At 50.1% G+C, this 26,002-nt stretch overlaps 10 protein-coding genes across 10 annotated transcripts; 5 read left to right on the top strand and 5 right to left on the bottom strand.

The window, feature by feature from the left end:
• Window positions 1–2,429: 2,429 nt before the first annotated feature.
• Window positions 2,430–3,254, top strand: ANOM_004016 (sulfotransferase family protein; the record flags this gene model as incomplete). The annotated part of the gene is made up of 1 exon (XM_015549273.1): window positions 2,430–3,254. The coding sequence occupies one exon, from the start codon at window positions 2,430–2,432 to the stop codon at window positions 3,252–3,254; it is 825 nt and encodes a 274-aa protein (XP_015408333.1).
• A 343-nt stretch (window positions 3,255–3,597) lies between these two features.
• On the bottom strand, window positions 3,598–5,210 carry ANOM_004015 (class I SAM-dependent methyltransferase; the record flags this gene model as incomplete). The annotated part of the gene is made up of 11 exons (XM_015549272.1): window positions 3,598–3,643; window positions 3,722–3,807; window positions 3,883–4,058; window positions 4,115–4,218; window positions 4,297–4,506; window positions 4,560–4,600; window positions 4,650–4,716; window positions 4,773–4,814; window positions 4,868–4,960; window positions 5,015–5,058; window positions 5,121–5,210. The coding sequence occupies 11 exons, from the start codon at window positions 5,208–5,210 to the stop codon at window positions 3,598–3,600; spliced, it is 999 nt and encodes a 332-aa protein (XP_015408332.1).
• A 1,134-nt stretch (window positions 5,211–6,344) lies between these two features.
• ANOM_004014 (guanine nucleotide exchange factor SDO1) lies at window positions 6,345–7,549 on the bottom strand (the record flags this gene model as incomplete). The annotated part of the gene is made up of 2 exons (XM_015549271.1): window positions 6,345–7,309; window positions 7,483–7,549. The coding sequence occupies 2 exons, from the start codon at window positions 7,547–7,549 to the stop codon at window positions 6,345–6,347; spliced, it is 1,032 nt and encodes a 343-aa protein (XP_015408331.1).
• A 358-nt stretch (window positions 7,550–7,907) lies between these two features.
• cp3 (carboxypeptidase C PRC1) lies at window positions 7,908–10,027 on the top strand. The gene is made up of 3 exons (XM_015549270.1): window positions 7,908–7,985; window positions 8,060–8,608; window positions 8,661–10,027. Exons 2-3 carry the CDS (start codon window positions 8,146–8,148, stop codon window positions 9,824–9,826), a joined length of 1,629 nt encoding a protein of 542 aa, XP_015408338.1. The 5' UTR covers window positions 7,908–7,985; window positions 8,060–8,145; the 3' UTR covers window positions 9,827–10,027.
• Window positions 10,028–10,424: 397 nt separating this feature from the next.
• On the bottom strand, window positions 10,425–11,501 carry ANOM_004012 (40S ribosomal protein uS13). The gene is made up of 3 exons (XM_015549269.1): window positions 11,440–11,501; window positions 11,051–11,216; window positions 10,425–10,904 (listed from the first exon to the last, which is right to left on the bottom strand). The coding sequence occupies exons 1-3, from the start codon at window positions 11,441–11,443 to the stop codon at window positions 10,607–10,609; spliced, it is 468 nt and encodes a 155-aa protein (XP_015408337.1). The 5' UTR covers window positions 11,444–11,501; the 3' UTR covers window positions 10,425–10,606.
• Window positions 11,502–12,602: 1,101 nt separating this feature from the next.
• On the top strand, window positions 12,603–15,677 carry ANOM_004011 (uncharacterized protein; the record flags this gene model as incomplete). The annotated part of the gene is made up of 1 exon (XM_015549268.1): window positions 12,603–15,677. One exon carries the CDS (start codon window positions 12,603–12,605, stop codon window positions 15,675–15,677), a length of 3,075 nt encoding a protein of 1,024 aa, XP_015408336.1.
• A 676-nt stretch (window positions 15,678–16,353) lies between these two features.
• On the bottom strand, window positions 16,354–17,366 carry ANOM_004010 (peroxidase; the record flags this gene model as incomplete). Its single annotated transcript, XM_015549267.1, has 2 exons — window positions 16,354–17,182; window positions 17,257–17,366. 2 exons carry the CDS (start codon window positions 17,364–17,366, stop codon window positions 16,354–16,356), a joined length of 939 nt encoding a protein of 312 aa, XP_015408335.1.
• Window positions 17,367–18,431: 1,065 nt separating this feature from the next.
• ANOM_004009 (3-isopropylmalate dehydrogenase) lies at window positions 18,432–20,624 on the bottom strand (the record flags this gene model as incomplete). The annotated part of the gene is made up of 4 exons (XM_015549266.1): window positions 18,432–18,993; window positions 19,363–19,578; window positions 19,649–20,066; window positions 20,147–20,624. The coding sequence occupies 4 exons, from the start codon at window positions 20,622–20,624 to the stop codon at window positions 18,432–18,434; spliced, it is 1,674 nt and encodes a 557-aa protein (XP_015408317.1).
• Window positions 20,625–21,160: 536 nt separating this feature from the next.
• Window positions 21,161–22,604, top strand: ANOM_004008 (HSP70/90 family co-chaperone CNS1; the record flags this gene model as incomplete). Its single annotated transcript, XM_015549265.1, has 3 exons — window positions 21,161–21,437; window positions 21,547–21,819; window positions 21,889–22,604. 3 exons carry the CDS (start codon window positions 21,161–21,163, stop codon window positions 22,602–22,604), a joined length of 1,266 nt encoding a protein of 421 aa, XP_015408318.1.
• A 988-nt stretch (window positions 22,605–23,592) lies between these two features.
• Window positions 23,593–25,253, top strand: ANOM_004007 (putative endo-1,4-beta-xylanase; the record flags this gene model as incomplete). Its single annotated transcript, XM_015549264.1, has 5 exons — window positions 23,593–23,645; window positions 23,722–23,878; window positions 23,950–24,082; window positions 24,143–24,256; window positions 24,313–25,253. The coding sequence occupies 5 exons, from the start codon at window positions 23,593–23,595 to the stop codon at window positions 25,251–25,253; spliced, it is 1,398 nt and encodes a 465-aa protein (XP_015408316.1).
• Window positions 25,254–26,002: the final 749 nt, after the last annotated feature.

Here is a 26,002-nt window from a genome sequence, read left to right as displayed (position 1 = left end):
AAACTTAATAACCCCCCAACCTGGACCTCCACTTACCTTCCATGCATGCAACGAGCGATGTTTTCAAAAAGCGAACGGTTTCCCGTGTATTGTGCTTTAAGCGTATACCCGTTTGAGGTTTGAAATTTTTTTTCCCCCCGGGGTTCCCGGGGTGGATTGTACTGTACGTACATGATTATTAGACGAATAGAAGAATCAGTGTACCAACAAGAAGCCCTTGTTTATTTCCGCGGAGTAAGCCCAGCCAAGCAAAAAGTAAGGACATGCATAGAAACGAACCGGCTTCTAGACTTCTTCCCCTCACCCACTGAGCAGTCAAGCTTTGAGGCAACCATGGGATGTTAATCGTTGCCGCCAAGACAATAGACCGACAAACCGTTTCGACCCAACGTCGATCCGCGTTACCCAGAATGTCGGTCACGCGATGCCACTGCCAATAAGATGAAGACCGTTATCGCATTATTGGTCTGGCCTTGGGGACGCGTCGGCAGTTGTGGAAATAGACTCGACATTGTTGTGAGGTTAAGTTTATGCTTCGTTGCACTTTGGCTGATGTCCTGCTTGTCATGTTGGTTAGGATGTAACTTTGTCCCAAGGTTTCTTTGGATATCTCCACGGTTATCATGAAATGACGTACAGTGCTAAACATATTTGGCAAAAAGATCCAAAGACTACCTGATTCAATACACATGTCGCCGCTTTAATGATAGCACGTGAGCATCCAGATTCGTTCACATGTTTGTGGCCGTCCAACACGAATTCAAGTCCTCAAACTCTTCATTGGAGAACTATCTTAACTTTCTTCTTGAATTCGTACTGCAGATTGTGCATGTCATCCAAAACACTCCAGACTGTGTCACTTGGGATTCACCACTTCCCCCCAAACACAATCTCTACCTACTATCATCCTCACTGGATGCTCTTAATCCAGCCAAAGCACAGCATCTGCATTGTGCCCATTACTAGGTACCATAGTTTAATCTAGAAGCACACCGAAGACCAAGAGAGCGGGACCAGAACAATATATGCGCTCCAGTGTGGTCTTTATCGATGCCGAAGGCAGGGAATGTAGTGTAAGTGTATGGATCGACCTCTGATGAGAAATTCGAGAAACTATCCTAGAGTTATGTGGAATGTGAAATACGCCGAGTAGTCGATTTTGTAATCGAAAGAAACTTAGGTAGTTTTCACCTCGACTCTGGTGAAATTCTGTTTGGTGGATTAGGGACTGTGGACGCTGGATAGTCACATGTCATTAAGGTAATTACAGTTTATAGCTTTGGACCAGGGCAGAATGTGTGTTCTTATGTAGAGGCCAGTTGCTGTGCCTGTGACTCAGGATTTGATAGGCATGCGAGGTAGTATCTTCATGTCGACCGGTACATTTAGTAGACCTGGTCTGGGTGATCACTCCGGAATATTGTTCCAGTCTACTATCCATTTTTCATAAACCCAAGTAGGCACCTAGTGAACAATTTGTTAACAAGGGATACAGAGGTTGCTACAACCCCAACCAGGTAATGTATAGATCATGAAGTAGTTGTAGGTTAGAAGCTGGCATCTATATTTTAGTCTATTCCTTACATAGACATTTGAGAACTGGGGTTAATAGCATAGTGGGCCCTTTTGTTGAGCTTATGGTATATAGTGTTCATTGTCGGGTTTCAATGTCGGTTATTATAGACATATTTAGCCGAGCGCCCTTACAAATAACATTGTTGGTATCATTTCCGTCAGTCTAGATATGGTTTCTGTTATCTCTTGATCGTGGTAGAACATGGAAAATAGGAAGACAGACCTAGAACAGTGTAGGGTTATCCTGGAATAGGAACCCAAGGTGAATAGAATGTTTTATATAGATTCAATATTCCCACATCAAGTTCAAGTTTGAACACACGAACCCTCAATTACCGACTCTACCTGAATTCACACAATGCACAAGCCTCGCCTTGCACGTATCACATAACAAGCCTGAACCAACAAGTACCAAACACTGCCGTGATTGAATAAGGCTGAACTTGGCGAATGCCAATCAACAGACACACGGGCCATGTGGGAGGCCTTAGTGGGTCCGAGGCCAACACTACGAGGGTCTGATCAGCCTGATTTATGCATCCTCTGTACACATAATGATAAGATGGAACTGTTCTGTCCGAAAGCGTCAAGCGTATACATATGTGGGCTTTTCCCAACGTGTCGTTGCCAGTCTACGTCCTCGTCCTACTCAATTCCTCTTTTCCTGTAGACTTGTCCTCTGTCTATTCGATCTTTTCAATCAAGTGAAGCCTTTAGTTTCCAATCGATTATAATATTATTTGGCTCTCCCACAGTTTATATCCTAAACCCTTCCCAGTCCTTCTATAAGAACTCTATATAATATCACAATAAACCAGGTCCACCAAAGCAAAAGAAGAAAAAGAACCACCACCATGACCCTCGACCCCCTCTACCACACCCTCTACAACCTCCCCTCGCCCTCTCAAAAACGCACCAAGCCTATGCAAGTCCTAGCCGTAGGAATCTCGCGCTCAGGAACCGAATCCCTCCGCGAAGCCCTGCACATGCTAGACATAAACCACACCCACCACGGCTTCGACACCATCCTGCCGCCCTCCTCCCTGCAAGCCACCTACCGGCTCCTCCAGAAGAAATACACCGGGCCCCCGACAACCCTCACAGCCAGCGACTTCGACACCGTGCTCGGCGGCTGCGTCGGGGTCACAGACCTCATCGCGGCGGAATTCGCCCCAGAGCTCATCGCCGCATACCCGGACGCCAAAGTCATCCTCAATGTCCGTCGCGACCTCGACGGCTGGTATAAAAGCATGCAGCTGACTATGGGGTACTTTGATCGCAACCCTGTGGACTGGGATTGGTGCAAGAGTTGGTTCTGTGCGGAATTGTTCTGGATTCGCCAGTGTATGTGTCGGACGATGATGCCGAGGTTCTTTCGGGGAAGCTTTGAGTCGAATGGGAGGTGGGTTTATGAGAATCATGTGGCGGCGATTAGGGGGTTGGGGTTGGGGGAGAGGCTGTTGGAGTGGAGTGTTGACGATGGCTGGGAGCCGCTGTGTCGCTTTCTGGGGAAGGAGGTTCCGGATTGTGAGTTTCCCAGTGGGAACCCGCCGAGCTGGGCGGAGAGGATTGCCAGGACGATGGAGGTGCATCATAGACGGGCGGTCCGGAATATGCTGGTGTTTTTGGCGGGGCTGGGGGTTGCTTTGGGGGTGTTGGGGGCTTGGTTGGTTTGTTAGGGCGCTTGAGGGTGAGGCTTTTGTGATATATGTCCTGATTGGCAGGATTGGTGTCGAGAATTTGGCTTGTTCTGGTATGGATTCGTGGATTAACATCACTGAAATTGCACAGGTTCATTGCTCTTCGTAAATAACTAAATATAAGTCAGGAATCTAGGCCTCCCTATTATTCTCCCCAGTCGTATGCTGAAAATAGGTCTGCTAGAAATCAGCTATTAAATCGAAAGACCACCCACATAAGTATAACGTCTAAATAACGCAATCATCGCCACCCTAGGTTCCTCTCTATCCCCTATCTCATTATCCTGCGTATTGGCACTCGTGAAGATCGTATTTGGCGACATCAAGGTACGCGTTCTTTGAGCGGCTTCTGACCGTGGACGCTCACGCTATTACAATTTAACAAAAACAGTCAGCTGCTGATCCCACCGTCCAGCTTTCCCTACCAAAACAAGCCGTGGACTTACACGTAAAAATAGGCATGGATCTTTGAATAGTCACGCAAGCCTTTCCTCATCTTGGCCAAGAATACTTGCACCTCCTCGTAGCTCCACTGTTCACGGTGTTAGTATCGTGCGAATAGATTCAATTGTCCCGAAACCGAGAAGAGCTAGACAGAGGGCCTTACCCCCATCACACGGGTGAGCAGTGCCATGGACCACCCTTCTATACCCTGCTCGCAATGCAGCAGATTCCACCGTCCCAGCTGTCGATAGTGCTCGTCCTTGCTCCAAGGACCAACAGGAAGCTTGAATCGCCGCTCGGTGACATTCTCAAAACCGGCATCAATCATGTGCTGGCGGGCTAAGTCGCGATACGAAACGTTTTGCCGAATCTCTCTCCTGCCTCGATGAATATACGTGACCACTCTGCCAGGATGTGGTCGGGGGTCACCGTGCCGTCATCCGATCTGAACTGGATTGACATCTCCAATTGGTCGAACCATGCACCGGGCCGTAGACCGCTGCAGCAATTAGAAATTGCGTATCTACAATAGATCAAACGAGCGTGGTGTTCAACAGGGAGCTCTAGTGCAACCTACATCAACATGTTGCGATAGAACGCTGGCCAGTTGGAAATCGCCCCGTAGAGCGCACGCACGTGGATAAGATCGAAATGGTTCTCCGGATATGCCCATGAATCTTCTGCGTCGTCGATCTCAAACCGAAGGTTTGGTGGGACAAAGCTGGGTTGAGTCGGTGATAGGTCAGTTCCAATGATCTCTGCGGAAGGGTATTCATCTGCGAAGTCACTAGGCACACGTCAGCAATCATGGACGATCAATTTAGACTGTTTGACACCAACATAGCCCATATTCCCGTTCCAGTACCGACGTCGAGAACTCTCTGTTGCATTCCGTCAGCCACGCTTCCAGTCGATGCGATTAGACCTTACTTGGACATCATCAGAGATAGGGGCAAGACACAATTTGTTTCCGAGAAGCATTGTGAACATATGATGGCTACGATCTCATGTCAGAGTGTTGGGGTGTGTGTTGACCTCGCGCCCGGTACGTACGCTATGTCGAGTTGTTCATTCTGGGTCTCGTCGTTCGGACCCCTGATCATCTTAGCCATCCGCATCCTTGGTAGAAAGTCACGCGATTATAGTACCAGTAAGCACCGTCCTTGTAAGCATGGTATCGTCTCCCATTTTCATAGCGATAGGCGGTGATCATCGAGTTGATCGAGGTGGTGTCGCTCGCGCTAGGAAGGTTAACATGAGGGCGGGCGATATCTCTCATGGAGGTAGTGTCTCACAATTCCTCAAAATAATCGGAATCTGTGCCATCATCCAGCTCTCCCTGCACTGGTCAGCCCCGCGATTTCCGATGACTGAGGGGAATGACAAGAAGGGCAGACGGACCGCCTGATCGTAATTGTCCTCCGCGTCTTGCTCCCTCGGCGGGGATTCCGAGTCGGACCGTGGCGATTTCTGGCGTCTCGCGGCTCCCATAGTAAAATTGTTTGACAGTTACTCCACATCGCTGACGAGAACCGGGAATCTTGGTTATTTTCAACTTCCAGCGTCAGCTCCACACCGAATGAGGATCCTCTCCATTTAAGGTTTAGCCCCAGGCACCGTGCGCCGCCACTGATCGCACCAATGATGCCTTAATACAAAGGCGACGACTCCACTTCTCTGCCACTATCCAGGTGCAGAGTGGAGCCTCAGGTGTGGAGTATTGGCTGTCCTGCCCGGCCTTTGGAGGTGCCGCTGTGCCGGTGCACTTGGAGACTGCCCAAAGAAGCAAGGATGTCTTGCTGAAGAGTCGACGTTGTGGCCTGATACGGTTTTGAGTACCCACAGGCGTGCATGCGATCCAGCAATAAGATCGTCGTACCCAAGGTCAGGAGCACCTTGCAGCACTAGTCCTTTCAACGGGATGGTGGTGAGTAATGAATGCGACATTGTAGTACCTAGCATTCGCCGGTGAACGCATCCAAGGCGAAGGGAAACCTTATGCGGCCTATGTTGGCCATTGTCACCTCATTTTCTTTGGCAACATTGCAGAAACGATGCAAAGGCCTTTGGAATGGTACAAAAGCAAGGCAGAACAAACGAGATAGCCAATCCAGCGATGGTCTAACGGTCATGCCCCACCCTCGGCAAGTTGACGGCCCATTCAGTAAACTGGACTCGGTTTATCAAGAGAAGCGACTACGGATTTTGGAGACGGTTTGCAGCTGTGGGGGACGCTAGCTTGGAGCTATCGAATCAGGTGGCAACGGGGTCTGAGCGATTTACGACTGAATTGCCGGAGCTCCGGGCAGGATGGAGTAGGAAGAAGTATGCTTAGCCTAACAGTGGGAGTGAGTGGGTTGAGCTGGGTCACGTTGTCACCATCCTTCTTTTAGGGCTCACGTCCCGCCATGCATGCCTTGTAGGAGACGAGTCAAATTTAGATGTATTGTATGTCTATCCTCTGAGAACCAACCGCAAAATCGTCATAAGTAATCATTTCGTTAGCACTGGTATCCGACATCTATCCGAATAATCATCAATCATAGCACACATGTGAGATCTATACAGGGATCTATCCATGTCCGAGGCTCGCAAGTTGCTTGAATCAATCACTCTCCTGGCAGCTTAGTCTTCATGAGTGACGGCCATATCTAGCACTTCGACTCGCCCTCTGCCCCGGGTGTCGTTGCCCACAAATTCATTTAGTCCCTTGAATGCGCCTGGTTCGGCAAAACCAACAACCTCCCACTCGTCACCTGCAATATCCTGCGACTCGACCGACTCGATGAAGCTCAAGATCTTATCCTTGACGTTCGTCGGTGCCTTTGGCTGCGGGGGTTCGGCATCAGAAGCCCCCTCAGCATCGGAATCTTGTTGACGTGCGGACTTCTTCGATCCTTTGCCGCCTTTCTTGTTGGATTTGGAGTTGCCGCCGGACGAAGCTTCCTTCTCTTTGTTCGGGGCCGCTGGTACCGCAGACTTGACGCTTTGCTTCAGAAGCGGCACAGGACAGGTCACGCGAAGGCGCATCCGTGCTCGCATCACAGGAATGGGTTGCCATGCAATAAGTGCCTTCATAGCTTCGAGGGCTTGTATTTTCGCCGATTTGTTGGGCGTAACACCAGTCCAGAGTGGCTTCCGAGGTTGCGCCGGGCGAGACTCATCGCCAGCTCCGCTCGCTTCCCCATTATTGTTCTGACCCTGCGCTTGTTGCATCTGTCCACTCGCAGAGCTCAGTTGGTCCAACGCCTTAGAGATCATTCCCGGTGTGTAGACTCGCTTAGTCGTCGGGTCAACAAGCCGGCCTGATACAATATCCAATACCTCCTTCTCAACCCGCTCGATGATCTCCTTTCGCTCGCGCTCGCCAACCTGCACCTCACCTTTCCGTAGGATCTCCTGTCGAATCTCGTCTGCGGGGGTATTGGCACCAAAGGCTTTGGCTATCTCGGCAGACGGGGCGGTTTGTGCTTTCGAAACGGAGAGGAAAATGGTAGGCACTTGTAGGACATTGTCGAGATCTTTCTCGGCACCGGAACGGTACTCTAGGAGTTTGTTCTTGTAGCAGGCGAGTTCAAATCGCTTTTTACCTGATGATGAAAAAATGTTAGCGGGGTTGCGGGGCTGATCTCGTAAGTTCTAGTTTTCTTTTTCTTTTTTTTCTTTTCCCTCTATTCCCTCTTTTCCCCCTTCTTTCACCAACAGTCTTCACAAACAGGTATATCAAGAATCAAGCGCTGAAACAGAAAGAATATTTGCGGACCTTTTTTCAACCTCACCACTGATACATTGGTGAATTTGATCTGATTACTGGGTTGCATAATCGGCATCTTGGCGGACGAGTCTTCCCAGAAGACGTAGAACACAGACTTTGATAAAGAATGAATAAAACAAAAAGACCGATTAACAAAGCGTACGGGGTATCTTTCTAGCTGTTGATGCGTGAAGAAATCATGTCAACTTTTTTGGATCATTTCAGATAGTCTCGTGATTGGCGGAGGCGATGACGCGGGTCTCGTGATTGCATGAGTCAGCGACTTATCGGCATGGCTGACTCAGCGCGTGACTTCTGTTTCCCTGGAGGTCCTCTCTCACATGATTGGCTGCCCTGAGACTGCTATCGGCGTCATTGGCGCCTGCGATCGTTCCCCAACCAACCTAGGTTCACCTCCTCTTCCTCCCCATCTCCTCCTTCTCCGACCTTTTATCACCCGTAGCTGATTCTTCATCAGCTACTTAACTGATTCTGTTAGATTTGTTTTTCCTGTATGTTGCAATCCCTGCCCTATCTCCCATCTACCCCCAAATAGCAGCGTGATACTGATAAGCTACTTGCCTAGACCGCAAGGTACCTCTTATCGCCATCTCGCACTTCCATCATAAACACCCCCTTGTTACCTCTCATTTGGAGTCGAAGTGATTCAAGATGAGAGTATTGCCGGCTACTTTGCTGGTGGGAGCTGCCTCCGCGGCCGTTCCGCCTCTCCAGCAGGTGCTGGGTCGGCCTGAGGAGGGCATGAGCTTCTCCAAGCCCCTCCAGGCCTTGCAAGAACAGCTGAAGACTCTTTCAGATGACGCTCGTAATCTCTGGGATGAAGTTGCCAACTACTTCCCGGACAGCATGGACCACAACCCGGTCTTCTCTCTTCCCAAGAAGCACACCCGTCGTCCGGATTCTCATTGGGACCACATTGTCCGTGGTTCTGATGTCCAGAAGATCTGGGTGAACAATGCCAACGGAGAGAAGGAGAGAGAGATCGACGGAAAGCTCGAGGCTTACGATCTCCGTGTCAAGAAGGCTGATCCAAGCGCTCTCGGTATTGACCCGAACGTGAAGCAGTACACTGGTTATCTCGACGATAACGATAATGACAAGCATCTGTTCTACTGTGAGTTCCCTTGACCGCCATTTGGTTATTGGTTTGATACTAACTCGCCAAGGGTTCTTTGAATCTCGCAATGATCCTAAGAATGACCCTGTCGTGCTCTGGCTGAATGGCGGCCCCGGCTGCTCTTCCCTCACTGGCCTATTCATGGAGCTGGGACCTAGCAGCATCGATGCGAACATTAAGCCTGTCTACAATGACTTCTCGTGGAACTCTAACGCCTCCGTCATTTTCCTTGATCAGCCCGTTAATGTCGGCTATTCCTACAGTGGCTCCGCTGTCAGCGACACTGTTGCTGCTGGCAAGGATGTCTACGCTCTGCTCTCTCTCTTCTTCAAACAGTTCCCCGAGTATGCGAAGCAGGACTTCCACATTGCCGGCGAGTCATATGCCGGACATTACATTCCGGTCTTTGCATCCGAGATCTTGGCCCACAAGAATCGTAACATCAACCTCAAGTCCGTCCTCATTGGTAACGGTCTCACGGACGGCCTCACTCAGTACGAGTACTACCGCCCTATGGGATGTGGTGAGGGTGGCTACAAAGCTGTCCTCGATAAGGCCACCTGCCAATCTATGGACAATGCCTTGCCCCGTTGCAAGTCGATGATCGAGTCTTGCTATAACTCCGAGAGTGCCTGGGTCTGTGTCCCTGCCTCGATTTACTGTAACAATGCTCTTATCGGACCTTACCAGCGCACCGGACAGAACGTCTACGACGTTCGCAGCAAGTGTGAGGATGAAAGCAACCTTTGCTACAAGGGCATGGGCTACGTGAGTGAATATCTTAACAAGGCTGAGGTTCGCGAGGCAGTCGGAGCCGAAGTCAATGGCTACGACTCGTGCAACTTCGACATCAACCGTAACTTCCTGTTCCACGGTGATTGGATGAAGCCCTACCACCGTCTCGTTCCCGGCCTTCTCGAGCAGATTCCTGTGCTGATCTACGCCGGTGATGCCGACTACATCTGCAACTGGCTCGGCAACAAGGCCTGGACGGAGGCTCTTGAATGGCCTGGCCAGAAGGAGTACGCCTCGGCCGAGCTGGAGGATCTGAAGATCGAGCAGAACGAACACACCGGCAAGAAGATCGGTCAGGTTAAGTCTCATGGAAACTTTACCTTCATGCGTCTCTACGGTGGAGGTCACATGGTTCCCATGGACCAACCCGAGGCTAGTCTGGAATTCTTCAACCGCTGGTTGGGTGGTGAATGGTTCTAGACCGGCCAGTTGGGATTTGGATAAGACATACCTGGATGTGTCTTGATGATATAGTGCTGGCCCAGTGACTGGCGCACTGAATATGTTTCATGCGTAATGTGCTTCAATTGCTTGTGTACTGTGATGTATGTACATCAACCTTCATGGTCGCATCGTGCTATGTGTATCGAAATATATATAGGGTATCGATGCGACGACTAGAATACAGATCCTTTTTCATAGAATAATCGCACGTCTGCTTCATTTATTAGACTATGAAACAATCCGTAATCGACCACACAGTCAATGAAGGGAAGAAGTATTCTACTGGGAGGTCGGTGTTCGTACATTTTCAAAGATGGTAGGAGTTGCACACGGAAGAGATAACAGCAACGCTATCCTTATCATAAGAGATGACGATTCCACTGATAAGTACTCTGCAGATCCTCCAATATTACATATTTATCCGAGAGCATCTAAGATGTAAATTCAAAGTATACGACAGGCCAGCATCTAGAACGTTGCAGCCACAGGGAGGCATGAGGGAGATGGTTCTACCAATGGAAGAAGGTCTAGTCCCAGCAGACCCTGTTTAGAACAAGGATGAAGATTTTATGTTTCATGTCATATTGGTATGATTGTTTCATTTTCCGACCCGTGCCAATTTTTATATCTAACACCAGATCATGTGCAGGTCCCACGAGAATTCGTTAAAACACACCAACATACAAAAAGGAATTCCCCCATCCCCACCAGCAAGTACGAAGGAAAAAACACAGCATTGTGACCCTCTCGTATGGCTTAGCCCTTCTTCTTGCTGACACCGACGGTGCGGCCACGGCGACCGGTGGTCTTGGTGTGCTGTCCACGGACACGGAGACCCCAGTAGTGACGGAGACCACGGTGGGAGCGGATCTTCTTCAGGCGTTCGAGATCCTCACGCATCTTGCTGTCCAAGTGGTTGGAAACAACCTGGGAGTCCTTGCCATCGGTGATGTCGCGCTGTCTGTTCAGGAACCAGGTGGGGATCTTGTACTGGGTAGGGTTCTGGAGGATGGTGACGACACGCTCAAGCTCTTCGGTGGTAAGCTCACCGGCGCTGCAGAGAAAGAATCCTGTTAACTATGTTGTCCTGTATCTTCGGTCCTCATCCACTCGATCCTGGTGGCCACCTCCTCTTTCCTCATGATGATGAATTGCCCCCTTCTGCAAGATATCTGATGGTGGAAAAACCGGGAAACATACCGCTTGTTGAGGTCAACATCAGCCTTCTTGCAGACCAAGTTGGAGTAACGGCGACCAACACCCTTGATCTGGGTCAAGGCGTACATGATCTTCTGCTTGCCGTCAACATTGGTGTTGAGCAGACGCAAGATGTACTGGAAGTTCGTCTTCTCGCCGGACACGAGCGCTGTAGATCAGAAAATCACAGTCAGCTTCTTCTTTCTGTACTCTCCATTGTATTTCCGACAACGCCGTTGTTTCATCATCATCATCATCCCCGTCCATCTCTTGTCGATAACTCCCACACAAAGTTGCAACCCGTCTCTTTCATCCGGGGAAAAATGGCGGAACGACAAGACACCAGGAATTTTGCAAATCAGAAGCAGCTCGGGATCAGGAGTAGAACGTACACATGATGGGCGGTTGGCGCGAACGGGATCGCGGTTGATTGTCGACAGCGAGAGGGGTGAGAAGGAGTTGAAATCGAGGGCCCGACTTTGCTTTGGACTTTGCTTCGGCTCCCGTTGTGGGATCGGGTAATCACGCTAGGCCTCTTTGGGCATTTGTGCGCTCGCTTACTCTGCTCGCGCTAGTCTTGGAACAGCTAGACTAGTCTTCTGGGACATGGCTCATGTGACATTAGTGTAATATTACGGTTTTAGGTGTATGGTAATATTACGCTTATCGACTGCTTTTCTCTTGTGCCCTCCATATCTCTGCTTATCAGTGTGGTCTCCGCAATGGGGACATCTTTCGAGTCACCTTTTTGATATGACCTCCATGAGCATATGCCAAGACTTTATCTTGCTCAGCCTTAATATGTCTGAAGAGACACTAACTATAGTGAATGTTCTTACTTACGTTGTCGTACTTTTCCATGTCTCGCATCTCTATGCGCTTGCTCTTCAGGAAAAGAGCATCTCCAGGATACTTACCTGGGATATGCCACTCATATGTGGCACTACTGCTTTTACTCATCTTTGGGTGATTAGACTAATCATTGAACAGCTCAAGATAGCATAGAATTCTTGGCTCCGGAGAGTGCAGCTTAAACTAGTAGCAAATACACCGCTCTTAGGACAGCCAAATTGCTATGCATACCTACAGGGGCAGCTCCAATTATTTGAAAATGGCTCTCAACACTGTCTATCTCTATGCATCCATCAAGCATTGGATGCTACTAAACAAAGATGGCACAATCTCTTTATGTCATTGTCATGAGCCGAATGCCCTTGTTTCGCTTTCAAATAATCTTAACTGGCCTTATTTCCTCTTTGTTGTTCCGTCTTATATATAGACTGCGTTGAACAATCATGTGTGGACCATGGTCGCTTTAAAATATAAACCAGGGTATCAAGATCCCCTTGATGCAGAAGATACTCCTTTCTGAGACTCCTCAACTGGATTTATCATTTTATTCCATGGAATAGCTGTTGGTATCACGAATGCCTGGAACAAAAGCCGTACGGCATACTGCTTTTCACCTTGATAGTCTCACATCTGTGCTGCGTTTCCTCGACTATTGAACTCAGTTATATCTTGTTCGAAGTGCAGCTAATCTGAATCATATACCATGTCGTCAGAAAACAGTGACGCAAGACTAGCAAATGATGCTAGACCAGCAAAGGAGGAGGATGATTTTAAATATAACCCTGAGCTCAACTACCCCATGGTCAAGCTGGCTGACCTACCCGAGCCCCCCAAAAACTGGCGAGTCTGTGGGCGAACAGCAGAAGAGGCTTCCAAAGCTCGAAAAGCAACCAGCGAGGAAGCGAAAAAGTGGGTTCGATATCACAGTTGGGGCATCGACATGGGAGTGAAGGGCGACTTGACCAATCTCAGGTGCTTCAAAGTCCTGTGGAAGCTCTTCTACTACCAGCAGGACAAACATCGACCGCAGGATTTCGACCAGATCAAAGACTTCAAGACAAGAGATGCTGGTCCTCGGCTGTTGCAATGCTCGGTGGATGTCCCTGATCTCCTTCCCATTAGTAGGTATTACCCCCACCCACCCCCTGCCACCAGGCTTCCAGCGGAAGGGTTCCACAGGCCTCTAGATGCTCTAGCGAGCAGGCCAGATAGTCACATAGAACAGATGCTGTATCCGGTATTTGGCGCACCGAAGGAAATCGACAATTTTCCCGAAGAGATCGAGACACCTACCGCTCAGATCACGGGCAATAGCACGGGAAACAGAAATCAACCCAAAGTGCGTCTTCCCAAAGCCATGGCCCGATCTATTATGGAGGCCATTGAACGCACTGTGATGCAATTCGCCTATGACGACCTCGCGCGAGATTGCAGCGCTGCTGCTCAGGATGGCCAGGTACACCTGACTGCGACGGCGGAAGAAGATCTACGGCAAGCCAATATCGGGTCCTTTCCCGCTACATCCCATGTGAAACTCGCTGTGGATCCTGACAATAACGATAGACTAGTGTTCAGTGCGGACGGCGATAAATACCCTTACAGAGGCCGCGGACCCGTATACCGCAACAATTCTTCTGCTATCGACAGTATCATTGTCGTCGGTAAGTTGCTCGACGCCGGATCCACCGTACTGGACCGCAAAGATCCCGAATGGCGCGGGCGCTTCAACAATGTGGAAAAGGCGTTTATTGAAGCCACTGAGGTCAATTGGGATCTCTGCACAAGAGGTGATTCTCGAGATCGCTTCTGGGCAGTGATGGCGGCGGAGACTGAGAATGTCGGAGTGGGTGTACAATCTCCTCTCCTTGATATGTGGAATGTGTCAACCGAACACTTCAACCAGTTCTTGTTCACATATGATGAGCAGACTACGTTCTGCTCCCCGTGCACGAGCAGGACTACAAATGCTGCATACCAGAGCGCGACGGTGGCGCCGCCTACATGCCCGGAAGACATCAAGGGAGTATCGATGCAGCAATTGATCTCCCGTTCATTTGCATCGGAATACATCAGCCGCTGCGGCAAATGCCAACAGAAAGCCGTGAAGTGTCGGAGAATGCTGCATGGCCTACCGATGCGCCTGACGGTAACTCTTGACGGCAGTGTGCCCGTCAAGAAACACACCCGAGATATCTCGTTCGACTATATCACGAATGATGGTCAACGAGGAACAGCAGCATACCGCTGGCTAGGCGGGATATACTGTAAGGACGGCCACTACCGGGTCTACTGGAATGACACTAAGCGAGGAGAAGTCGATACAGGCCAGATCCAGATGTATGACAGTGCCATGATTTCGGGTATCATCGTCGGAGGTATCTCCCAAACACACAGGGACGACAAAGTACCCGAAGCTTGGTGGAAGAATAAGCCTGTGCCGCTCCTTGTCTATGAACGCGTTATGAATCCAGATGACGAAGTCCTCAATGTGGCCTTGCACACATTAGGTGACATGGTCAAGGTCAGAGACCAGCAGAAATTACTCCTCCAGGGGCATATTTTCTGGACCCCCTCGGAACCCTCAAGAGCGCGGGCGGGTTTTCCGTGGAGGCGACTCATCGATCGAAAGGAAGATCGCTTTCATCAGGCCTCAGGCGCTTATGGCCCAAAAGGCCAAGGCCAGATATCGACGGAGCCTTCAGGCGTTGATCGCCATACTAACATTCCCGGCCCATCTTCAGCGGGCCCATCGAAGATCGATGCCGGACACTTGACGTCTTCAGCACCCGCACCACAGCCGCAACCTGAGATAGGGAGGATATCGCCCTCGTTGTTTGATACTCCGACTGCTTCTATGTTTGCTGAAATCTCACCTCTCCTCGCACTTGCCAAGACCCCTTCATTGTCGGGTCTAGAGTCTATTATAGAGGACACCGCGCTGATCAACGAACAGCTCAATGGCCTGCATCAAGGACAATATAGCGCGCAGAATAGCGTACAAAATAATGCACAATCTGGTACACAATCCAGCTCGCAGCTTCAGGCCCAGTATAACATACAGCAGACTACGCAGCCGAGTGGACAGCAAAACGACCAGCTTCATGGGCAATACAACAACACACCGCCGAATACGCAGCACCAGAGACCATATAACACATCTCACAATACACAGTCTACTACGCGGCAACCAACCGGATATAACACACAGCATCCGACGCAATACAATAGACAATACAGTGTACAGCCAAGTACACATCCTCACGAACCGCATAGCACACTAAGCGATACATCATTTGACCTGCAGGACATGATACATGACGGACTTCTGCACGATTGGGCTACTGGAAGCATCGACGACCTCGGTAATACAGCGTTCGGTTTTCCAGAGCTCAGTATCCCCGAACTCAACAACGGCATATTTGTCCCACCCCAGCCGAATCACGCTAACAGTACGAACAGTGCACCAGTTACCGTCGAGAATAACTTCAACTATTCTCATCAGAACAGCAACCAGGGGACCTCGATGCCGCAGTATATTGATCCCAGCGTCTTGACTGCAGCTCCGCAGAGTTCATCATCGCTACCACAGCAGGTTCAGCCGAGGCCTATGGACGGTCGAAGGCCTCCGTCGCAAGTTGCACCTGCGGCAGGTGCTCGATTGCACAGCCACGGGAATGTAGCTAGCCCTTACATGTCAGCAAACCAGATGCCACGAGGGTCAAAAAGAAAAAGAGTCGATGAGACAGAAGCACGGCGGTATCCGCCGAATTTGCGTTGACATCCCTCTTGGTATATTTTCCTCAGAAGACATGATGTATTATTCATAGCATTTGAGCGTTTTCTATAGCTTCTCCTATTCTTCCTGTTGAATCATATTATAACATAATGAATTTATTTGTTAAGCGTAAAAGTGGATTGTGGAGATATATTTCTTGGAACCAAGTATTATCCAGCAACATATCGTGCGGCCCACACACTCTAGTCACCAACTGTCCACACCACACCAGTCTCAACACTCCGCATTAAATGACTTAAGGAGAAAGGGGTCAGTGAGCGGCATTTGCTTCCGGGGAATTCTTTGCCTGTTTAAGCGACATAAAGTAACCTTTTCATTTCCCATGCATTAAATTATGTGTTGTCGGGAAGGTCGACCAATGACGGGACGGCTATAAGTCAGTCTGTGCGAGCAGCTTCCCCGCATTTTTCGACTCCAGTTTCTTTTCCTATTATCATCTCCATCCCTTCTTTCGCCTACTCTCTCCTTTGCAGTTTTTTCTTCAGTACTCTTCTCCTGGATTTATTATTATTATTCTTCTTTTTCCTTTTCATCATAACCTGTGTGATCTCAATGGAAATACTGTTCGAAAACTTCTAAATCTATTAAACGACCCGTTCTCTATGTCCGATCTTCTATCTATATACAAGGAAATAACAGGTAAACACGAAACAGAAATCTATAGCCGGGCCATGGGGCAACCACCACCGCGTTGCGACTGTCCATTTGGAGTATTGCTCTTCTTGGGCGCGGAGATGTATCCGCCCTTGACATTGTCCGAGTTGATGATGACCCCGTTGGCGTCGCGCTTGATACCCAACTCAATCAGCTTAGCGAACACCTTCGCGAAGTGATCGAAGAAAAGTTCCTTGTCCTGGGCATATCGCTCTACCCAAACGCGGAACTTCGGATCGGTGACCAACGCAACGTCGGTCGGCAGCATCATCAGCTGCTCATCGCCTTCCTCCGCATCGGGATCCACATACACAAACTGCTGAATGCCGTTCTCCAGCGTCTTAGGGGTCCACTCGAGCTTAAGGAGCAGGTTGTAGAACTGGTTCGAGAAGCGGGTCGGGTTGTTCACCCAGGGGCCATGGAATCCACTTCGGTCCATGTGGCAGCGGCCCAAGTTGTGTCCTCCCGCCAATGCGACGATTTCTTGGTCGTTGAAGCCCATCCGGTTGAAGATGAAACGCAGGTGCTCGGCACCCTGGGCAGCGTCGGGCAGACGACCACGAGGTGGCACCTTCGAGTCGTCGACCAAATCCGTACGGCCGGGCTTCCATGGCACGTCGGGTCCGCCTAGCTCTTTGACCGCTACTACGCCAGCTAATGTCCACAGATCTGCGTATGTGATCCAGGGGTGCTTCTCCTTTACTGGTTCGAGGAAGGCCCGTCCGTGCTGAAGACCGGCGTTGGCTGGGTCGCCACCCTCTGCTTCATATCGCATGCCTGCACCATTGGAACCGCCTGTGTCCGATTCTGCGTCGTATGTGCCTGCGGAGTGCCTAGAGATGATGTGTCAGGTACGTCGCCCTTTGAGGAAAAGCAAGACGTGGAAGGAAAAAGAGAAAAAACTAACCATGCTAGTCGAACAAATACAGGTCCTGCGCTACCATCGTCGTAGTCCGGCTTCTTCAGTTGGGCGACAATGTCCCTCCGTACGGCGTCAAAATCTCCTGGTGTGCTCATCTCGGCCGATAATTTGTCTGGGGTTAAAGGCGGGTATAGATGTGGGTCAGGGAAGCCTCAGTGAATTTTTTTCTTATTTCCGATCGCGCTCTGGTGTGAGTGAGAGGTTCGAGAGACAGCGACAAATTTTGATGACAGAGAGAGGAAGAGATTGAAGACGTTCAGGAAGAAATATGAGAGAAGTCTTTCGGTCCAGGAGGCGATGTCTTGCTGGTCGCACATGAAGAGAGGCAGTGGGTGGACCCGCGGCACGAATCAATAATTTGGCCGACAGTATCAAATGCCGAGGTTCATTCGCTTGTCCCTTACAACGTCCTCTACAACGGGGCACTCCCCACGGAGAACCGGAGTATACTACAAATTGATGACCGTGGATTCTCGATGGAAACAATTAATCGCTGCTACTTCCGCTTCACCCTTCGGGTCTACACCAGGGTACGGGTTGAGGCATTTGCCCCAAGAGGATTTCTTGTCAACTGGGCCCTTGCGATAACGGAGCAAGAAATCTTAAAAGCGATAGATCATCTACGACGTTTTTCCCTGGCCGGTTTTCGTGATCAGGCCCTGCCAGCAACCCGATCAAAAGCCGCCGAAACGAAGAACCTCGGAACTTGATTTCCCGACCAGCGAGAACTGGTCCCTGTCTGCCTATCAACTGCTCCATTTCTTCCGTCGCCCTAATTTTGCGCGCGAGTTGCGTCAGATAAGCCTGTGATCGCTGTCAGCATTCTGCGTGTTTGGTTCCTATTATTAAAGCTGACTCTGGAACGTTCAAAGCATTCCAAGATGGATCCCGATGCTTAGTTAAGGTTGTCGCCACTCGTCCCGCTGCTGATAACAACGAATTCTTAACTGGCTATCGGCCAAGATCCACACATGTGAATGGTTTCGCCTTGTATATTGAGGTGTCAACATCCACTTCATTCCCACTTTTCCAGTCCGAAGGGTGGACTTTGTCGCACAACCAGTCATTAATTATCTACAGCTACCTTCCCAGCATGGATGTGAACAAGAATCTCGTGGATTCAACTGTCTTAATTAAAAGAGGTACGGAGGAAAGCACCTTTACCGATGAGTTTCGGCCGGAGTCGCATTTAGGTCTCTTCCCAACATCTTTTCTCTCTCCGCCTGTGACCGAGACAACTCATACGTCCACTTCTGTGCCGCCAACTCCCTTGTCGCACCATTGACATTACCTTTCACCCTCTCCAATCGCACCTTCCATTGCTTGTGGATTTCTTCGGAGTGTTTTACCAGGCCCTCAACTTTGCGGTGCATCCACTTCCTCTCCGCCCGCCACCGTCGTTCGCGTTGACGGTAGCGTCCTAAGTCTTGCTGCAGCCTTTGTTGTTCCAATCGCTCAGTGTTTTTAATGGTGGTGATGAAGTCTTGAATGGGCCTGGTATGTCTAGCGCTCAGCGTGCCGCACGAAAGTTGTTTGGAGATGCAGATGAAAACGGCCGAAATATCGTCTGCGATTGATCGTAGGAGGGCGGATTTTGAGGCCGATGAGAGACTATCTAGGTTCTGCAGGCGCATTGCGCAGGAGCCTGGACTCAAGCAGGGATCTGTGGCCGACATTGTACTGGCTCTTCCGTCCAAGGTGAGACAATTGTCAATACTCCAGCTGGAAGATTGATCAACGAGAACTTGTAGAATGTAAGGTAATATGCAGGTAGGTTTCATAAGTAATATCTGTAGAAACTAACCAGACTTTTAGTATATCTAGAATAAAAGGAATTAATGACGTTGATAAGATTCACTCTACACTAATCAAAGCCATGTCTTTCAGTTAACCTTTGTTTGACCATGTAGGAGCTGCACGGACAAGCTCAAAGAGCTCAGCACGTATCGATCAATCGACAAAGCTCTTTCTTTCATGGCGATAGACAAAGAGAACAATCTCGTCCGAAGCAAACATTCAAATGGTAGTAGCATCAGAAGAGATGATCAGCAAAGCCCTAATTGTAGCATCAAACATACCATACCGCTCTACAGTTTCTCCCCGCGCAGCACAGCTACAATCGCATCACCCACTTCCGTCGTCCCAGCCTTTCCACCCAAATCTGGCGTGCGGATACCGGAGTCTAGAACGGTTCGCACAGCCTCTTCGATCTGCTGTGCTTCACGTTCCATATCCAGAGAGTACCGGAACATCAGCGCCACGCAGAGAATCATAGCCACGGGGTTGGCGATGTTCTTGCCGGCGATGCTACCTACCGTTAGCTTGAACTCCAAGCAATATCTGTGTTGAGAGTTTAAGAAAGCATGAGAAAACTTACGTCGGCGCCGACCCATGTGTAGGTTCATACAACCCATTGGTCCTCCTCCGGGTCTCAGACGGCAGCCCATCCAAGCTTGCACTCGGCAACACGCCCAATGTTCCCACTATCGAGCCCGCCTGGTCAGAAATCATATCACCGAAGGTATTATCGGCCAGAATCACGCCGTTCAGCACGCGCGGGTTCGTCGCCAGAATCAACGACGCCGAGTCCGCCAGCTGATGCACCAGTTTCACCTGCGGGTACTCCTCTGCCATGGTCTTTTCGACGACGCGGCGCCAGAGCCGTGAGGACGCGAGCACGTTAGCCTTGTCCAGCGAGATGACGGGCCATGGGGGATCGTGGCGCAAAGCCAGCTCAGCAGAGAGACGGGTGATGCGTTGGATTTCGGAGGTAGAGTAGGCCCATTCGTCCATTGCTTCTCTCCGTTAGCACAGAACCCCGATAGATAGTAGTAATAGTAAAGGGCAGATAAATAGAGCAATGGAGATACCGTACCATATTCATCTTCTTCCACCTTCCTACCAAAATACGCCCCTCCACAGTTCTCCCTCACAACCACGAAGTCCACCCCCTCAATGATCTCCTGTCGAAACGGACTAAACTCCCTCGCAACACTCCTACTCGGCGAATCCGCCGAGCAGGGCCTCAAATTCGCATAGATGTCCATCGCCTTCCGCAGCTGTAGCAACCCGCCCTCCGGTCCATCCAGCCCCCTCCGCATATTATCCCATTTCGGACCGCCCACGGCAGCGAACAGCACCGCGTCCGAGGCGAGAGCTGCTTGCTTGACCTCATCCGTGATCGACTTGCCGTGGCGATCGATGCTACACCCGCCGATGAGTTCGGAGCGGGTGTCGAACTGCACAGTGGATGTGTTGAAGGCGGAGAGCACCTTGGTGGCCTCGGCCATTATTTCAGGGCCGATGCCGTCGCCGGGGAGGACGAGGATGTTGTAGGTCTTTGCTTTAGTCATTTTTGTGGTCTGTCTCGGTTTGATTATACTAGATGCGTTTGAAGAAGGTATTGATTAAACAAGTGGATTACTATAGAGTATATAATTCAATGGATCTTTCTATCCACTCCATATTGCCCTTTATATAGATCTGTATAGGGTTCGGCCAAGAGACCGATTTGCGGGGAAGAAGAACGGCGTTGCCCCGATAGACGGAGTAGACGGCCTCGTCGTAGAGTTGGATAGGATTTGATCCACCATGTCATTCAGCCCGAGGTAACGGACTGCATATAGGCGACGCCCATTATTATTGCCCCTACCGATATCGCACGGTAATACAGTAACCATAGATCTCCACCAGATGATCGTAGCCATACTACGGTACTATGTAAAGGATAGCATCCGGAAAAGGAAATACGTAGGGTAAACCCTCCCCCCTCCTGTTTGCACCGTTTGTCTTTCAATTTATCAGATGCAAAGATACAGATTTCCATGGCCGACTTCACTGGAACTTCCACCCCGCTATTTTCCGCACCAGTGAGATAATATCCGTCACCATGGGCCAGATCGAAGAACTCCCCGACGACTTCGACGAGTCGCTCAACTTGAACAAGCAGACTCCTGAGACGCAAGATGCCCCGTCAGCGAAAGAGGTCGAGACCTCATTCCCGGTGAATAAAGAGCGAGCGGAGCAATTCGAGAAGGAGAATCCGGACGCGCCGAAGATGCCGCCTGCGATGGAGGCTGTGCGGTCGCATACGACTGACGAGCTTGTGGACATGATGAACAAGACGCCCTTGTTTATGACGGATATTGACAAGGCGGGGGATGAGAGTATGTCCTGCCCCATTTTCATTCTTCGTTGTTTGTTAGGTGTTTTATGGGATTCGGGGGAGTATATTGCTACTAAGATGGCCTGGGCTTACGCTTTGACTACGTATAGATGGCGAGAATGTGTTTTTAGATGCCCTCCACGCGTTGCAGAATGAGGGTACCCGCGGAGAAGTCGCCCAGAACTTCCGCGAACAGGGTAACGAAGCTGCGAAGGAGTTGCGGTGGATCGATGCCAAGGAGTTCTATACGAAGGCTATCGCCGTTGTCTTCGCGAAGGAGGATAAGTGGGAGAAGCCGGAGGATTTAGATGCGGAGCAGAAGTTGCTGCGCCAGGTTGAGGAGGCGTCTCATATCAATCGCGCGTTGTGTAATCTGGAGCTGGGTAGGTTTTCTTCTCTCTTTTCCTTCTTTACGATTGCTATGGGTTGTGTGAGGGGTGCTGATTTGTTAGGAAATTACCGGCAATGTACGCTTGACTGTGCCTCGGCTCTCAAGCTGAATCCGACGAATATCAAGGCGTTTTATCGTTCCGCCATGGCGTGTCTGAAGCTCGATAAGATCGCTGAGGCTGAGGATGCGGCGAAGCGGGGCTTGGCTATCGATCCCAACAATAAGTCTCTTCAGATGGCGGCCGAGAAGACCGCTGAGCGCAAGGCTGTCATCGAGCGCCTCGCTGCTAAGCGCAAGGCGGAGGAAGAGAGAAAGAGCAAGGAGAAGCAGTTGCTTGATGTTGCACTGAAGGCTAGAGAGATCAGGACCCGCAAAACGGACAAACCGGCTGACTTGGACGATGCGGTGATTCGTCTTGTCCCCGATCCTCTCTCTCCCGAGAGCACGTTGGAGTTCCCTGCTGTGTTCCTCTATCCCATGGATGCCCAGTCGGACTTCGTCAAGGCGTTTTCTGAAATGCACAGCGTTGAGGACCATCTCGAATACATCTTCCCCTTGCCGTGGGATACAAAGAACGAATATACGATGAACAACGTGGACTGTTTCATGGAGACTGCGACTGGAGGATTGATCAAGGCCGGGAAGAAACTGCCACTTCTGCAGATTCTTAGCGGCAGTAAGGTTGAAGTTGTGGATCAATTGGTGAAGTTTTTCATTGTGCCGACCGCGAAGAGTGGCCAATTCATTGCGGAAATAAAGAAGAGGAAGCAGGGTTGAGAATGTTTCCCTAGTTTTTCCTGGAAGCCAAAGAGCTACTCCTCCCCGAGACTTGAGGCATCAGCGAGATGGTCGTTAGGCTGTGAGTGCGGATGGCAGACCTGCATCTGACTGTGGAGTTCTTCCGCCAACGACCGTCAGTGCTTCACCACATGGACACAAGTGTGTGCCCATACAGCTCTCAGGTGTGAATATGGACCCCCGCTATTCCAGCTCGGGTCCACCTGTTCATAGGAGCCATGCAGTTCGTCTGATCATGCTCCAAACATGCGTGGGGAACATAGACCGAATGCCGTTATGATGATGACAATATATTAGTTCGTACATTATTAGAATAGAATGAATGCCATGAATAGAACCTCGGCTGACAACAGTACCGCTGACATCGGACGTCAATCCATAATAGTCGAGAGGACCCCATCCCCTTAATTTACTTCTTGAAACCGATATTTATCCGTGACTCTAGACAGTGGAGCCATCCCTAACCATCGACTTATACCCACTATTGAATCCAGAACGACACCATTGAGGAATAACCGCCGGTCCATGCAAAGTCTCCACTCGATTTAGGCTATAAGAACTGAAATGCCCGAGACATTCTGATGTCCGAGTCAGCAACGGCGTGGAACCGTTTCAGATTGATTAACGCGGACGCTTGATTCTAAATCGCACACGGACCAACAGCCGTCCATGAATCAAATCGAACCGCTGAAGAAGTCCGGCATTAATTCTCTGCGATGGAGTCCTGCGATGCCGAGTAAATGAAACTGAGTCTAGGGTGGAGGCTATCCATGGTTTAATTTAGCTTGCTTCATCTTAGCTACGAAGGTCGACTTAGTCTAAATGGGAATTCGTATAAGATGTTTGGAGTCGACCTCGACATAAGCTTTTCTTCTGTTAACTCTTTTCGCTCCTTTAACTGTGATCCTGGTGATCCGATTTTCCAACTCTTACCTTCTTTTCTTCTTTTCATCGAGTACTTAGTGCAATGCGTTTCCAGCCTTTGACCACGGCTCTGGCTGTGGGTGTCTCTGCCCATCTGTTCGTTCCTTGCCCTGCTATTTCTACCGTAATATCCAATCTCGAGCCGAGCAAAGGTACTAACGGAGAATTCAAGCGCCCAAGCAGCTGGTCTGCACGACGCCGCCGTTGCAAAGGGACTCCTCTACTTCGGCACCGCAACCGATAACCCCGAACTCACCGACACCTCCTATGTCACCCAGCTAAACAACACGGGTGACTTTGGTCAGATCACTCCAGGAAACACGCAGAAGGTGAGACCCAGTCATCTTCCTGAAGAATCCAAAGAATATACGTGGCTGACGCAATTGAACGAAACAAATAGTGGGACTCAACCGAGCCATCTCAGAATGAATTCTCCTTCACCAAGGGCGACGTCGTTGCCGATCTGGCCGATGCCAATGATCAGAAGCTGAGATGCCATAACTTGGTTTGGCACCAGCAGCTGCCTAACTGGGGTATGTTTTATTTTAACGCGTGCCTCCGTCATGGTAGATATCGGATGCTGATCAAGACAGTCTCGAGCGGATCCTGGACCAACGAAACCCTAACTGCCGTTCTGCAGAACCACATCACAAACGTTGTGAAGCACTACAAGGGCCGATGCTACGCATGGGATGTAGTGAACGAGGGTACTTTTGTTATCTCCTAGCACCTCTGCACAATGACAGAGACTGACTCAAAACAGCCCTGGCCGACGACGGCTCCTACCGCGACTCCATCTGGTACAAGACCATCGGCGAGGCCTACATTCCTATCGCCTTCGCAGCTGCCGCTGCCGCCGACCCAGACGTGAAGCTCTACTACAACGACTACAGCATCGAGTGGGGCGGTTCCAAGTCCACTGGCGCCCAGAACATCGTCAAGCTAATCCAGTCCTACGGTGGAAAGATTGACGGTGTCGGTCTGCAGGCTCACTTCACCGTCGGCCAAACCCCCGCCCGCAAGGACCTCGCCAGCAACCTGAAGTCCTTCACCGATCTCGGCGTCGAGGTCGCCTACACCGAGGTTGACGTGCGTATGCAGACCCCAGCGACGGAGGCCAACCTGCAGCAGCAGAGCACCGAGTTCGCCAACATCGTCGGTGCTTGTCTCGACACGAAGGGCTGTGTCGGCGTTACCATCTGGGACTGGACCGACAAGTACTCCTGGGTGCCCAGCACGTTCCCGGGCTACGGCGCTGCCTGCCCCTGGGACGAGAACTTTGAGAAGAAGCCCGCGTACCAGGGCATTTTGGAGGTTTTGGGAGGTGAGGCTTCTGCTTCTACTTCTACTTCTGTGTCTGCTTCTGCACCTGAGACCACATCTGCCGTCCTCTCTAGCACTGCTGCCGCTGTCACTCCTACTTCTTCCAGCACCAGCATCAGCACACCTCCTGCCGCCTCTACTATTTCTTCCAGCTCTCCAAGCACTACTCCGGTCACCTCTTCCAGCACTTCCTCCGCCATCCCTTCCTCTTCTTCAACTACGCCAACTGACGTCATCCCTCAGCCTAGTTCAACCGCCACCAGCCGGGTCAAGGTCTACTACCAGTGCGGCGGCATCAACTACCAGGGCAGCACCGAGTGCGAACAAGGTCTGACCTGCAAGAAGTGGAACCCGTACTATTCGCAATGTCTTCAGGTCTAGGTGTGTCCAAGCCTCCGGAATTAGTCTGTTGAATTTATCAGTTATCCTTGCTGTAATACTTTCTTACACCTCCATCGATGTACACGACTATTATAGTCGGATAAGTACTGTATTTTCGATATACATATTTGAAATAAATCTTTTTCCATTGATAAATATAAGTTATGTACATACCTGCTGTTGGTAGCTATACTAGGAAAGGAATACAACCAAACTAACTAGTAATCCTACCCACCGCAAAACAGCAGCCTCTCAATAAAAGCCCAACCTGCTAAATCGCAATAAACCCTAATCAGCCAAACCATTTGTTCAAAAAGGGATCACCCACCCACTTAAAGCTAAATTAAATCTAACCACCCTGCCAAACTCCCCTCTAGTTACCAGACCTAACCTAGTCCTTACATCGAACCAGTGAATCAGTCCACCTGGCATATCCCATATTAGCCCACAGCTACTTACATAGAAGTTAGATTCAGCACCAAATGCAGATCAAGCTCGGTTCTATCTGCATTGCGGCGAGGGGTTGCCAACTGGCAAAGGTGGGCTGGGATATAGATAGTAGTAGTAGTCACATAGAGCATACTGACTTGCGGCCAAAATGATTGCATATTACTCTATACCGTTTGGGTAGGAGGGCTTCGTGCTCGGGCCTCCCCTGTTTCCGGGCACGGACGGGGTAGCTAGAGATCTGTGCACACACACACACACACACACTCTCTCTCTCTCTCTCTCTCTCTCTCTCTCTACTT

This window comes from Aspergillus nomiae (assembly GCF_001204775.2).
Source record: "Aspergillus nomiae NRRL 13137 chromosome Unknown contig00082, whole genome shotgun sequence".
NCBI classification, from domain to species: domain Eukaryota; kingdom Fungi; phylum Ascomycota; class Eurotiomycetes; order Eurotiales; family Aspergillaceae; genus Aspergillus; species Aspergillus nomiae.
The sequence above is the reverse complement of the archived record's forward strand: the minus strand, read 5'-3'. Positions and strand labels throughout refer to the sequence as shown.